At 40.6% G+C, this 14,634-nt stretch overlaps 1 protein-coding gene and 1 long non-coding RNA gene across 9 annotated transcripts in view; one reads left to right on the top strand and one right to left on the bottom strand.

The window, feature by feature from the left end:
* The window catches only part of LOC106075267 (MOB kinase activator 2-like), a 112,970-nt gene that overhangs the window by 60,536 nt on the left and 37,800 nt on the right, over nucleotides 1–14,634 (top strand). The window contains exon 1 of one of the 8 annotated variants that reach the window (XM_013236231.2): nucleotides 5,833–6,771. The exons of the other annotated variants lie outside the window; for them this stretch is intronic. Within the exon in view, the coding sequence (XP_013091685.1) occupies nucleotides 6,761–6,771 (11 nt within the window). The 5' untranslated portion in view covers nucleotides 5,833–6,760. Of the gene's footprint in view, nucleotides 1–5,832; nucleotides 6,772–14,634 lie in introns of those variants that run through there. 8 annotated transcript variants of the gene reach the window in all.
* Nucleotides 944–4,080, bottom strand: LOC129928791 (uncharacterized). Its single transcript, XR_008780254.1, has 2 exons — nucleotides 3,980–4,080; nucleotides 944–1,055 (listed from the first exon to the last, which is right to left on the bottom strand). It is a non-coding gene; the product is annotated as an uncharacterized LOC129928791 (long non-coding RNA).

A 14,634-nucleotide genomic window follows, 5' to 3' on the forward strand; every position in this document is an offset into this window, starting at 1 on the left:
ATCACTGTCCTATATCACCAGTTGAGTTGAACCGTGACGCCCTGTATCTAAGTGGTTCGGCAACTTGGATGTTTCTGGTTGATCCAAGTTTCAGCCTCGTTGATGATTCTACTCCATCCCTGGGATGCTTAACCGATATACTCTACTATACTTTTCTATAGTTCGTCCATCGTGGTTCGATGATGAGACTTTTGTCATCCTTTTGTCATCCGCGGTGCTGAGAGCTTAGCACTTGGGTTTTGTGACTCCTCGTGTGCCTGGCGAGACCTATGTCAGCACGGAAGGTTTGGCTGCGCACTGGGCAGGCAATTCCAGACGGAGCTAGTGTCACTGGCCTTGTTTTCTCTGACGCTTTTCTTCTGTCAGAGCTGTTCTCTTGTCCTCTGCAATTTGTGTACCAGTTTTCACGGCGCGACGCCATGAAGCTCTATCATGTGCTTCTGTCTCCCTTAGTGGCAGGGTCAATGCTGAAGGCTTTACGAGACGCTTAGAGGATGCCCCTGAAGCGTTGAACATAACTAAGGTTAACTGCTACTACATTCACCGTGTGTTCATACCTGGGTTAAAGAGCTCGCCAGAACTCACTGCGCCCCGAGTTTGTTACGTAGGCCGTACATTAGAGTGTGCAGGGTTGGTCGTAAATACACTCTGTCTCCCCCTCCCTCGGGCAATGCACTTTGCTTTAAGTGTGACAAAAATATCACTGCTGATATATGATGTTCTCAATCTTATCTTGGCGTGCGAGCGACAGGGGAGGGTGGAGTCAGGAGCTCGAATTAGATTTGTTCAATACGTTAATATTGGGGTCATGGTGCTCTGTGCACTGTTGTAGGCATAGCTACATCTGGTGATAGTGCCCCCCCCCCTCTTCCCTTTTAGACATTTTTTAACAAATTTGATTCACAAATGAATATACATAATACAACGAAGAAGAGATTCTGACTTAAGATTAGTTTGTATATTTTATTACAGTTTTTTTCGCGTTTTATTCAGATACCATGGTCATGGTCGGTCTAAGATAATTGTAGGCCCTAGGAGAAGTGAATTTGGTGGTCCTAAATGAAATAGAAAAATATAAAGTTAACAGCGAAAAAAAATAATTATGCCAATGTATTTTACAATGTATTCCAACAATAACATTGGGCGCAAGTTTCGCTATTTCGTCTCTAAAAAAAAAGTGTTTAGAGTCTTTTTCGAGGCTCCCACCAATCCGAGACCTTTGCCTATGCAAGCCATTGTTTCTGTTTGACAGAGTTGAGTGATTCAAAAGTGAGTTTCAGAATTAGCTTGAAAAAAAGCTTAATGCTTATAAACATCAGATACGTTATTGGCGTTCTCGATAAAAGTAATGCAGTTTACAGTTCAAAAAAGAAAAAAAAAGAAAAATAAAAAAAAAAAATACTTAAAAAAAATAATTATTAATAAGTATTAGTATGAATTAGCTTGGATCAGTCATTTAATTAAATTTGTAATACGCTTCAGACGACAATCTATAAAGGGGACTAATTCAACTTCACCACCACCACTACGTCAGTCGAGTACTATTTCTTTCCCTTGTTTGAGATACAAAATAAAATAACTTATTACCAATAGTTAATTAACTAATTGGCTATTTTGGTTTTAAAATATTGATTTTTTGTCTTGTCAGGTAAATAATTGTGCAAAATTTCAGCTTGGCCCGAGATTGGGTGTCGGAGAAGTAATGTTTACAAACGTTTGGCAAGACACACAAACAGTCTGAGACAGACACACAGACAAACAGAATGAGCTGATATAAGCTTTGTAAAAAGAAATGACGATGTTTGTTGTCAAAATCACCTGATAAATTTTATAAATCTACCGCTATTTTTTCTAATCTTAATATTTGCGTTGTGAGGGAGGAAGTGGTTGATTTCTCCATTTCTCCATGTCTTCCTGTATTAGAGGCTTTGATGCAGAAATATCTCCGAGCGATAACAAGGTGGCCAAAATGTTTACTGTCTATCTTTCGTGATAAAACTTTCAACCATTCCAGGAAACCGCTTATCGGTAATTCCCACAAAAACATCGCCTGTGTGATTTATGAAGAGATGCATAGAGAGAGAGAGAGTGTCGCACATCACACATGGGCTCTTCTCTCACACAATACCTCACAGCAACTCAAATATTTAGTGGGGTGTGTGTGGGGGAGGGGGTGTGTGTGCAATAGTTTTCGTTTCAATATGGCTGTGTGCTGTGCAGGTCTGTTTTTATGGAAACATCTTATGCAGGTCCTTCTAGTCAAACACTCTTTAAGTCATTCGAATGTGTTCTTTCTTAAAAGTGGACGCCTTTGTTTACTCCCCCCCCCCCCGGGCCCAGATGGCTTTAAAAAAAAATAATTAAGTAATCGTGCTAAATATTTTGAGAAGCACTTTGCGATCTATTGGGCAGATGTTGTAAAAGTAGTAGTAGTAGTAGTATGTATGCCAAGGGTTAAAGAGCAGGGCGTGATGTGGCCAGCACAACGACCAACCGCATTTCCCAAACTAAGGTTAGGTACCCATTAGTTTAGTAGACTTAGGGGTGTCCTCAAAATCCCGAAATATAAAATCCCAGTATTCACCGAGATTCGAACCTGGGACTTCTCGCTTCGCCACTCAGCCACCACACCCTCAATATTTTGAGAATAACAAGAAACAAATGCCGGAAACCTTAAGATAATATAGCCATTAGGCTGTATATACTTTGCAGCCTTTGATCAACAACACCCAGCACCCATGTGTGACTGAATGTGAGATAACACAAAGTCCCTTATTAGGTATAAATCATCAAGTCCATGTGTGAGGGATTGAACAATTCCAAGCCCATGTGTGAGGGATTGATGACTTCCAAGCCCATGTGTGAGGGATTGAACAATTCCAAGCCCATGTGTGAGGGATTGAACAATTCCAAGCCCATGTGTGAGGGATTGAACAATTCCAAGCCCATGTGTGAGGGATTGAACAATTCCAAGCCCATGTGTGAGGGATTGATGAATTCCAAGCCCATGTGTGAGGGATTGAACAATTCCAAGCCCATGTGTGAGGGATTGAACAATTCCAAGCCCATGTGTGAGGGATTGAACAATTCCAAGCGGATTGAACAATTCCAAGCCCATGTGTGAGGGATTGAACAATTCCAAGCCCATGTGTGAGGGATTGATGAATTCCAAGCCCATGTGTGAGGGATTGATGAATTCCAAGCCCATGTGTGAGGGATTGATCTACAATATCCATCCCGCCTGTGAGGGATTGATCAGCAACACCCAGCCTATGTGTGTGGGACTGATCCAGGAAGAAACTCCACCGGCACGAATAGTTTGACTCATTTGATCCTCACTCCACTGGGACTTGACATTCAGTCTCTGGCAGCCGTGTATTCCAGAGGAGGAGGAGGAGGAGTTAGTGTTACTCCTTCATGGCCCTCTTTGAAGTTTTTACCTCCCCTCCCCCTAAAAAAAAGGCTTAAATGTCATCTATCAATGCTAGAAGAACTATTTTTTTTTTTTATTGCGGAGAGAAGCAGTTGTCACGCTTGTTTTCCAGAAAATAAAAGTAAAAAAAAATTGTTTCGAGGAAAAATAAAAGTATTGTCCCAGATATTCTTGGCTAGACTGCCACCCACCCAGCCCATATACATCCGTCTGTCACTATACACACGACCTTTTATTCTCCTTATTTTGTTTTATTCTTTTAAAAGACCTGCCTGCCATTGTCGAGCTTAAAATAGTCCTTCCTGATCTGTCTGCAGAGTCATTACGTTTAGTCCAGGTGGAGACACACTGTTTAGTCCAGGTGGAGACACACTGTTTAGTCCAGGTGGAGACACACTGTTTAGTCCAGGTGGAGACACACTGTTTAGTCCAGGTGGAGACACACTGTTTAGTCCAGGTGGAGACACACTGTTTAGTCCAGGTGGAGACACACTGTTTAGTCCAGGTGGAGACACACTGTTTTACGGCATTGATTTGTGTTCTTACCTAATTAGACTGTATGGTGTCCAGATCTAGATCAAGAGGTTTCTCTATTCCACGCACTTTTTTCTTCTGTGTCCGCATTTCCAAAGCACAAACACGTTAGTTTTTTTGTTTTGTTTTTCTTTTAAACCGCGTCCTTGTGACGCTCTTGTCGGGTCACAGTCACACTGCGTACATAATATCTAGTTCCTGTCTTGGCTTCACATTGGAATATTAAGATCTCTCTCTCTCTCTCTCTCTCTCTCTCTCTGCTCTAACCCTGTCAGCACTTCTTTATCTTCACAGACACAGATTTTATCTCTGAAGACTCCCATAGACCAAACCGGAGATAGGAAGTCAAAAACTAGAACATGTGTATTGTCATGTCATTGTTCGCCCAGTAGTTGTTCGTATCCTGGTGTGCAAAGTACTTTGCTTGAAATGCACCAAACGCTTAACATTGCACGATGAATACTTCATCAGGCAAAGTATGACTTATAAATATGCGTAAATACTTCAGAACCTAGCTGTTTTCATTCTCTTGTTCCGCTTGTATCAAAGGAATAATTCAGAATTAGGCTAGAAGGGAAGTGGGATACATTCGAAATGATGATATTAATAAACTAGGGAGGGCGCGGTGGCTGAGAGATAAAGTACTTGGGGGTCCCTGGTTCGAATTCCCTAATGAAGGCTCTGATTTTTTAATGGACCTCATTCACCAATCGTAAACAAACAACATTTAGTCACGTGATCTTATTGATAAAACAATGGAAAAACTGTCACGTGACAACCATCATGAATTAAATATGAGATCGTAAATTATATAGAAGAGATAGAGCACCACGTGGCTAAATGTTGTTTGTTTACGATTGGGGAATGAGGTCCATTGCGGGATCTTTAGTGCATCCCTGAGTCCACCCAGCACTGATGGGGACATGGTAATAGCTGGGGAAAGGTATAGGTGTTTGGTCGTTGTGCTGGCCACTTAACCGTGGGCTACAGAAACAGTTCCCTTCACATCATCTGCCCTATAGATCGCAAGGTCTGACAGGGGAACTTTACTTACTTTTTTAAATGAAATAGCCAAGATGTGTGTTTTAATTCTAGCTGCATGCACTTTCTGGAGTTAATGAACTTATTTTCAAACAAAAACCTTTGGTTTTGGGTTGTATCCAACGACTTGTGTATCCTGGGGGGGGGGGGGGGGTGTTCGTCTTTGCCCATCCTAATCTAATGGGTACTGTCGCTTTGGAATGGTTGCATCCATTGCCAGACTTCACAAAATATCAAGTCGTTGGTATGGCTTTCAAAACTGCATCCTATTATACAAACGAACACATGCTGAGCCTGGCAACTGAACTGCTAGCCGTCACTTCCTTTTTGGAATTATTGCTACTTCACATCTCCGACAGTGCAGGTGGCGCTAGTTCAATTAATCCTCTCATTCATCGATTGATCTCCCCCCCCCCTCCCCCCACTTTTTTTGTGTGTGTGTGTTTGTTTTAAAGCAGTACTGAAGAAATATTTTCCCGAAATGGAAACGTTATCAAGCATGACCCTGACCCAGTTTCACCCTCGATTATCGTGTTAGCACCGAAACAATGAAGGTTCGTGTTGTCGTGTTCGGGCACTATTTCATTAAGGCCTAGATCTAGAGGTACATGCGTGCTACGCAATCATTATTCACTTTCTCTATTAATCCGCTTGTCTTTAACGCGAGGGAAAAAAAAACAACACGTTTCTTTTTAACGCTGCGTTAAATGCCAACATGGCAACTCCCTTTTTGCCACGCTTAGTAACGTTAGTTCACATCTTGGCCAGGTGTTTTACGTGGACGGAGGTGAAAAAAATAAAGAAAATCGATTATTGATTCATCTGGAATTTTACATGCATCTGTTTCTCGCTTTGTTTATTGGGGAGGGGCGATTTTTTCAGAATGTACTCCGTCAAAAAACTATTTTTAGTTTCTCTATTGAACCACCCCGCGTTGGACTGGGCGCTGAAATCTCCAATATTGATTCTCGCGTGCAATTGAATCCCGGTAAGAAAGGTCGTGGTAGTTTGCGAATGAGCAGGCTCGCGCTCTCCGCACGTGAAGTCCGTTGGCCTGAATGAGGCTTGGTTCAGTCTTTCTTCGAAGTGAACGCTGGTTTGTTTACAAGTGTGTGCGAAAGTGTGGGGGTCGTAATCAGCTGTGTGTGTTTTAACCCGAGACCTGTGGGCGAGTTGAAAATGTGTGAAGTGTGTTTTAAGTCAGCTGTCTCTTCGCGTGTTCCATAGCTAGACCAGTGTCAGCGAAAATAAAGTGTGTGTTTTCTTTTTTTAACTAGCGTTTTTTTTTTTTTAAATTCGTTATGTTCGCGTATGAATTGGCTGCTAAGGCTGCGGGCCAGATGGTGTACTTTTGGTGGTTCTAGGACACTCTGTTTTCCCTGTGTAAGCAGAGCACATGTTGCGATGTTTAATACTGGCTAAAAGTTACAGAAGTCCTCGGTTCGCACACTCATTCTCGGGCTCGTGAATCTGGACGTCCATGACAGCTGTCTTTTATTGAACACACAAAAAAAAATAATTCTGAATGAGTGTAGCTGTGTAGTGTGTACAGGTGGATGTTTACCGGATGTGCCACACACGGATACGCACGTGTTCCTCTCCCGTGTCAGATGTGTCAGACTAATTTATTCCACCGTATCATTGAGTGCAATAAAGCTGTTAAGCTCGATGGTCACACGTGACGTGTAAGGCGCTGTCATTGTTTCACGAAGTATTGAGCATTAGGCAAGAAGTCTTCTCTAAGGACTAACAATGTTTTCATGGTGAGTACCATTAGAAAAGCTTTGTTTTGTTTCCCTAGGTAGAATAAAGTTCCCAATAGGACAGATGATGTAAAGGTCATCTGTTTCTATGGCCCACTGTTAGCAAGGATGTTATGTGCCCAGCGCAACGAACAACCGCCTTTACTTTTCTCCAACTTATGTCAGGTACCCATTAGAGCTGGGTGGACTCAGAGGCGCCCAGAGATCCCGAAATTAAAAATGACAGTCTTCACCAGGATTCGAACCCCGGGATCGACTTCGTATTAATGTTCCCAAATTTTAACGTATGCCTTTTTTTTTTTTTTTAAACGTATCCATAGTATCATTGTCATTCTTAAGTGCTTTATGTCCTCAAACGTTCTACGAAGATACAAATGATTGAAGTTATTATCTTCTACAAGGTAGAATTATGAATGAAATAACGGCAGTAGTTCCCTAACATGTTCAGCTAAGTAGAGCCTTTACATTTCCCGTTCCTGACCACGTCACCACGTACAATCAAGTCCAATGGAACTGAACTTGTGCGGCTTTAGTTGTCCTGCAGACATATCCACCGGCCCGTAGTTTGGTCAGCATCGAACTAACCTATATATGTCTAGAGCCAAAAGACAAAAGTAACTCCTATGCGGCAAGATGGTAGTTACTTTCATGTCTCCTATTTACAGTTTTAAATATGTTAATTTCTATCAGCAATCTTTCTTGTCGTGCCTAGATAATTCAGAACGTCATGTCCCCAAACCTTAAAGTTATCGTCTACAGTTTGTAACCCCCCCCCCCTTTTTTTTTTTTTGTTTAATGTAGGCTTGTTCATAGGGAATAATTGATCGTATTTCAGAATTGATATGCGACTGCGGGGAGTATTTTATGTGAAGTGTTTTAAGAGATTACGCTGTCAGACCTGATCCTATTTGTCATGCATGTTCATCTCATCCAGCGCTAAATCTGTTAGGAATCTAGAATCACTGAAAGCTCGCGTGAGAATAGCTTGATTGCTGGGGCGGCGCGTTGCTAGGGAAACGTAAACATTTTCAAGTTCTAATATCGAAATGAAGGTAACAGGAACTATCTTCACTCCAATGATAAAATACAGCGCTTTACCAAAATACATGTTATTGTATAAGTCAACTTGTATAACCTGATAAAATTATAGTAGGGTTTTCTTACAAGCTCGACGTTATCTATTGCCTTTCAAAAGTAACATGTCTCCGCATTATACTTTAAACTTGAGATGATAGTCTACTTATCTCATGTCCCTTTGATAGTCTACTTATCTCAGCATGTCTCTTTCATAGTCACTCAATTTGAAGTATGAGGAGTATGTGATGTAGTGATGTCTGCCACGTCATTCCCTCTTGTGAGTTTTTCTTTATCTCCACATATTGAGCACACCTTTCTTGACGCGCTGGGTAGAGCTCACTCGTTAGGTTATGCAGAGAATGTCCCCACTCCCTCGTGTACCTCACTTAAGATGGGCGTAGCTATAAGGTTTTAGGTACATTTCCTAAGTTACATCACTTTATGACTTTATGGTTCTGCCAATAAAGATTTACCCATGAATACATCACTGCATGGTTCTGTCACTAAAGATATACACCTAAGTAGCGTAAAGGTATAGACATATGATCATCCGTTTTTTTTTTTACAAAGCTTAGGCTATATCAACTCACTCTTCTGGTAAACAGTTTGAAAAATTTTCTCCCATTTCCCATTCTCGGGTCAAGTTGAAACTTTATGTGACTTTTCATTGTACCTGAATCAAAATATAAAAATTAACTAATTATTTAATAAATTATTGGTGATTAAATATTTCATTTGCTATTGAAATGAGGGGAATAAATGCTACTTAGAGATATGGATGAATACATGGATTCATTCCCCTTATTACGTTCCGTCACGTTTTTTCTCCCACTTCCCATTCTCGGATCAAGTCGAAATATTGCATAATCATTTCTTAGTCGATGACAACACACGAATGAATAAAAAAAATTAGTTCATCAATTGGTAATAATTAATTTTGTATTATATAATAGAAAGGGAGTTAAAAACTGTTATCTTGAGATAAATGGCAGTGATAAGCGGTTCTTTCCCTTATATATATATATATATATATACTTTGATTGTTTATTAAGTATTCTTTCTTTTGCTTGTTTAATCACTGATCTTGTCAATCTAACGTTCCACAAAAAAAAAAAACAAAAAACAAAGAAACTTACCAACATAGCTATACAGTCATTCTTTGTGTCATCAGCTATACAGTCATTCGTTGTGTCATCTACCTAGAGATTTATCTACTTAAAAGTTTCACTCAAGTCTAGATTCTAGACTCAGCTTTTGTTGTTTGACTCCGTCAGTACTAGCACGACTTCGGCTCATCTTGTCTTCCGAGTCTAGGCTGGAATGGTTGAAGCATTGTCCTCCAAACATTAGCCTCCTCTCAGCTCCTCTCTACTCTGTCGAGGGATAGAAAGAGGAAGTCACGCTACCTCGCTGGTACAACATGGAGCAAAATAACTAGTTGGAGGTGTCACAACATCGAGATTGACACATGACGTCTTACTCAAGTCCAACATCGAGATTGACACATGACGTCTTACTCAAGTCCAACATCGAGATTGACACATGACGTCTTACTCAAGTCCAACATCGAGATTGACACATGACGTCTTACTCAAGTCCAACATCGAGATTGACACATGACGTCTTACTCGAGTCCAGCATCGAGATTGACACATGACGTCTTACTCAAGTCCAACATCGAGATTGACACATGACGTCTTACTCAAGTCCAACATCGAGATTGACACATGACGTCTTACTCAAGTCCAACATCGAGATTGACACATAACGTCTTACTCAAGTCCAACATCGAGATTGAAAAGATTTCATGTCACAAGTTTTCCGAAAACCGAAATTTTATGTTCTAAGAATTCAAGAGAGAAGATATGTACCTAATAAATTATTTAAAAAGACGTCTGTTATATTGGGAGTAGGTAAGTATAGGCCATACATAAAGTCACATTCCTCGTTCCATATGCTAGGACAAATGTGTACAAATGCTCCGTCTTCCCTAGTGCTGTTAGAGCATGGAACTGCTTGCCTGAGCCAGCCAGGAACACTACTGACTTGGCAGAATTTAAGTCATTGGTTAACATGCAAGACTAGATGCATGACGCGAAGGACGTAATCATCTTCTTTTTTGAAGTAACGTCTGTATTTTATAAGTTAAGAAGATATACATATAAAAAATTACAACAGTTCTTGCGCTAATGTCTTCAAGGAGAAACATTTCTGTTACAGTCCTGGTCCTGAAATGTGTCTACTTTAGGTTTGTGTGTATGAGCGAGTGACCCAGCGTCACTCCTAATGCGTGCATTGTCTTTGTTCTGTTCCTGCTGTAAATCTGTCGCGATCCACTTGCAGGTGCACGGCCTGGGTGAGCACGATGCAGGCTTTATAGTGAGTAAAGCTTTCTTTCTCGATACACTAGTTCGCTTGCACCCGAATGTACTGTTGTGCGTGTGTGCGTGTATTTTTTTTTAAAGGGGGGGGGGGGTATGGGGGAGGCTGAAGGTGTATGGTACAAGACCAGAATGGTCTCCACCTGTCCTGGGAATCAAGAGCCAACCTCTCCTCCACGTTACATAATCTTTTTTTTTTTATTGTTTTGTTTTAACTGGCAGCTTATTATTAGCCACTGCCTAAACGTATGACAATTAGGGTGTCTGGTAAACTTAAGAGAGATCTAAAGAAAGAAAAAACCCGGAGTCTGGTTAATGTTATGAGCATCTAGACACGGAACATGTTTTAAACGTTTAAACTCTGATGGCAGGAACGAAGGGCTTTGAGAAACGTCGAGTGGATGTGCTTAGTATTCAAGATTTATTTGGCCGGCTCAACGTTTTGACTCATTATTATTGCGTTACACTGGCGCCCAATGAATTGAATATATGTCATATGTGAGAATTGTGCTACAAACCTATTGCCTTGTATGGATAAGGTCAAGTTGAAAGCATGACTCGGTATAGTGAACAAAGAATATGATGATATGCCATTCTTGGTTATGCTTCTCAACACACCGAAGCAGTTAAGTCCCCCTGCTGCGCTAGGATCAATCTAAAAATAGTTCTCCCCTTCGTTCCCGACTTCTTTGTCGAAAGTCATAATTTTCTTTCATTAAAAAAAAAGTTTAATTCTAATTATTATTTTATTATAAAAAAAAAAGAAAATGTAATCCAGTCCTTGTTAATTTTTGCCTCGTTGATTATTTTATTTGTTTAGATTCTGCATTTATATAATTAAATTTACCGATTGTATGAAAAGTATTACAAAGTAATACAGTCTTCCATTTTATTATATTAATGACGGAATATGAGATTCTACTACTAACTATACTAATAATAATAATAATAATCTTTATTATCCGTAAGGAAATTTGTCTTACAATTTGTGCATTACACCAAACAAAAACATTATAACTATAAGAAACCAAAGTGTACAAAGTATACATAAATATTAACCAAAAGTGTACGTTAACGTACTGTCTCTAGCAGTTTGAAGATTTAAGTTTGATTCCGAATGACTCAGTCTCTCTTCCACTTATTGTTATGAAGGATTACAGAGCGCTCTCCTGCGTGGAGTTTTAAAAAGTGGATTTAGGGCTAGAGTCCACTGGCGTTACGGATGGAGGGGCAGATAACTGCATTTTCCTGTAATACCAAAAGTAGGTAGTGCACGGCGTCAAGTTGACGATTTCTCCAATCCTTACCGAAACTGAGTTCCAATTGAAAATATGATTATTGTCGCTGTCGACTGCTTCCCGTTGATAGAAAGCAGCAGTTAGTCAAATGAAAGATCTTCGGGGCTCGCAAAGACCCTCCTTCAGGGAACAGTACCAGGGAAAAGAAGAAGAGGCAGACAGAGAAAGCGATGGGAGGACAACATAAAAAAAATGGACTGGCCTGCCATTGAAAGAGGTTCTAACTAAGGCTAAAGACAGAGAGGAATGGAGAAAGACGGTCGCCGAGTCTTGCATGGTGCCCCAACGGTCCAATAGACTAAGGGATAGGTAAAAAGGTAAAAGTAATCCTGTCTTTAAAAGTACAGGCTCTAATGTAGTTAAATTGAGAATGAGATACAAGCATGTAAGATGTGTGACAAACTGGCCTAGACCGCGTAAGGGGCTTGAGTTCGAATCCATATATAGATTAGGAATTATTAAATAGAGATTTGTCTTAAAGCTGAGATCCCTCAAAGGCGGCACAAAAACCTTCTCCCAGATACCCCACCTCCCCAAGTCATTAGACCAAAGCGCACCGAGTACCGGTATGCTATTACAAAAGGAGGACGCGTAATACAAAAAACAGTAATATTAATAATGTCAAAACATCCTCAAAGAAATACACCGAGTTTCCCCCCTTGGGGATATCAAGGTTTAAAAAAAATGTAATATAATAAATTGACATTTATTTTTTAGCTAAATTGAACTTCCTCTCTTCCCAGGTTACTAGGTAACAACAACAACACTCTATTTCTTCGTCCCTAAACTGTGACATGTTAAATTGAGTGTCCTTAACGATGTCACATGCAAACATCAATTAAATATACTAAAATGTCTTTTCAAGTTTCCAAGCGTGGTAATTAGATTCGTTGCTACGTCGTGTCAGACGCTTGAAGGAATTGAAATCTTCCATTGGTTTCGGATTTTTCTTTTCACCTTCTAGCCTCTTTAACGTTTTGAATAGTTTGGCCTCGTTATCTGATGTCATAGCTTAGCGTCTTGGTGTCTCCATGGTTTGAACACATTTAGAAATAGTTGTACCAAAAAGGCTAATATATTTTTGACTTAGCTGTAGTTAGTCACTTGTTTCTGTATCTTTTTAAAATCCTCAGTTCTAGAGTTGCTTTTGAAAACTGGCAATAGATATTAACATAGTGATCATTATAGATGAATAAATACAAGATGGCGTAGCTAAAGGAAAAAATCAACATGCATTAAAAAGGGAGGGGGGGGGAGATTAAGTTCTACTTAACGCTAAGCACATCATCCATACCTGACAGCCAGACTTTTCACTCACCTATATATTAAATATCCGCACTCTCAAATGAAGGCAATGAAACTGAAAGCACTGACCTCCATAACGCATGTGACATTTGTTTTTGTTTTTTTTTGTTTTTTTTTTTAAATTTTCTATATGTATTTCTTTTGTGTTTGGAGTTTTCTTTCTAACTATTGGTAGAATTAAAACAAAACAAAAAAGAAACTAATCAGCTTTCTGACAGCCATCGAGTTTTCTGGTGCTTTCGAAAGTTGGCGAAGTTGATTTCAATTATTGTATACTCTTAGTTGTCAATGTCCTTGGCTCCTCAATAATTGTTTTCTTACAGCTAAAGGCGTCTCTTCGATTATTAAAAAATAGTTACTTGATTTAACAGCTTCGAGATAAAATTCCCTGCATTGCTGGACGCTTTGAGAATTGTTCGCATTTAAAAATAGATTGCTGTTGTCAACCTTTAAACAGCGGTACTTTTTTTTTTTGACTTTCTCTACAGTCTAAATATTTTGTGTGTGTGTGTGTGCATGAAACATTAATTGGTTAGAAAGTAATTTACATTTTTATTGTCATTGATCTTCGTGTCTTAACGTCCGTCACCTACCAATATCCCAAGCTCTGTAAACTTAGCATCACCTTGAATGTGGAGATGTAGTTTCTCCTGCAGGTGGATGTGGAGATGTAGTATCTCCTGCAGGTGGATGTGGAGATGTAGTTTCTCCTGCAGGTGGATGTGGAGATGTAGTATCTCCTGTGTAGTATCTCCTGCAGGTGGATGTGGAGATGTAGTTTCTCCTGCAGGTGGATGTGGAGATGTAGTATCTCCTGTGTAGTATCTCCTGCAGGTGGATGTGGAGATGTAGTTTCTCCTGCAGGTGGATGTGGAGATGTAGTTTCTCCTGCAGGTGGATGTGGAGATGTAGTTTCTCCTGTGTAGTTTCTCCTGCAGGTGGATGTGGAGATGTAGTTTCTCCTGCAGGTGGATGTGGAGATGTAGTTTCTCCTGCAGGTGGATGTGGAGATGTAGTTTCTCCTGTGTAGTTTCTCCTGCAGGTGGATGTGGAGATGTAGTTTCTCCTGCAGGTGGATGTGGAGATGTAGTTTCTCCTGCAGGTGGATGTGGAGATGTAGTTTCTCCTGCAGGTGGATGTGGAGATGTAGTTTCTCCTGCAGGTGGATGTGGAGATGTAGTTTCTCCTGCAGGTGGATGTGGAGATGTAGTATCTCCTGCAGTGGGTCTTCTGTGGGAGTCTTTGAGGGTCACCGTGGATGTGAAGATGTAGTATCTCCTGCAGGTGGATGTGGATTGTAGTATCTCCTGCAGTGGGTCTTCTGTGGGAGTCTTTGAGAGTCACCGTGGATGTGGAGATGTAGTATCTCCTGTGTAGTATCTCCTGCAGGTGGATGTGGAGATGTATCTCCTGCAGTGGGTCTTCTGTGGGAGTCTTTGAGAGTCACCGTGGATGTGAAGATGTATCTCCTGCAGGTGGATGTGGATTGTAGTATCTCCTGCAGTGGGTCTTCTGTGGGAGTCTTTGAGAGTCACCGTGGATGTGAAGATGTATCTCCTGCAGTGGGTCTTCTGTGGGAGTCTTTGAGAGTCACCGTGGATGTGAAGATGTATCTCCTGCAGGTGGATGTGGATTGTAGTATCTCCTGCAGTGGGTCTTCTGTGGGAGTCCTCGAGAATCACCGTGGATGTGAAGATGTATCTCCTGCAGGTGGATGTGGAGATGTAGTATCTCCTGCAGTGGGAGTCCTTGAGAGTCACCGTGGATGTGAAAATGTATCTCCTGCAGTGGGTCTTCTGTGT

The sequence above is a fragment of the Biomphalaria glabrata genome, chromosome 10, assembly GCF_947242115.1.
Source record: "Biomphalaria glabrata chromosome 10, xgBioGlab47.1, whole genome shotgun sequence".
NCBI lineage: Eukaryota > Metazoa > Mollusca > Gastropoda > Planorbidae > Biomphalaria > Biomphalaria glabrata.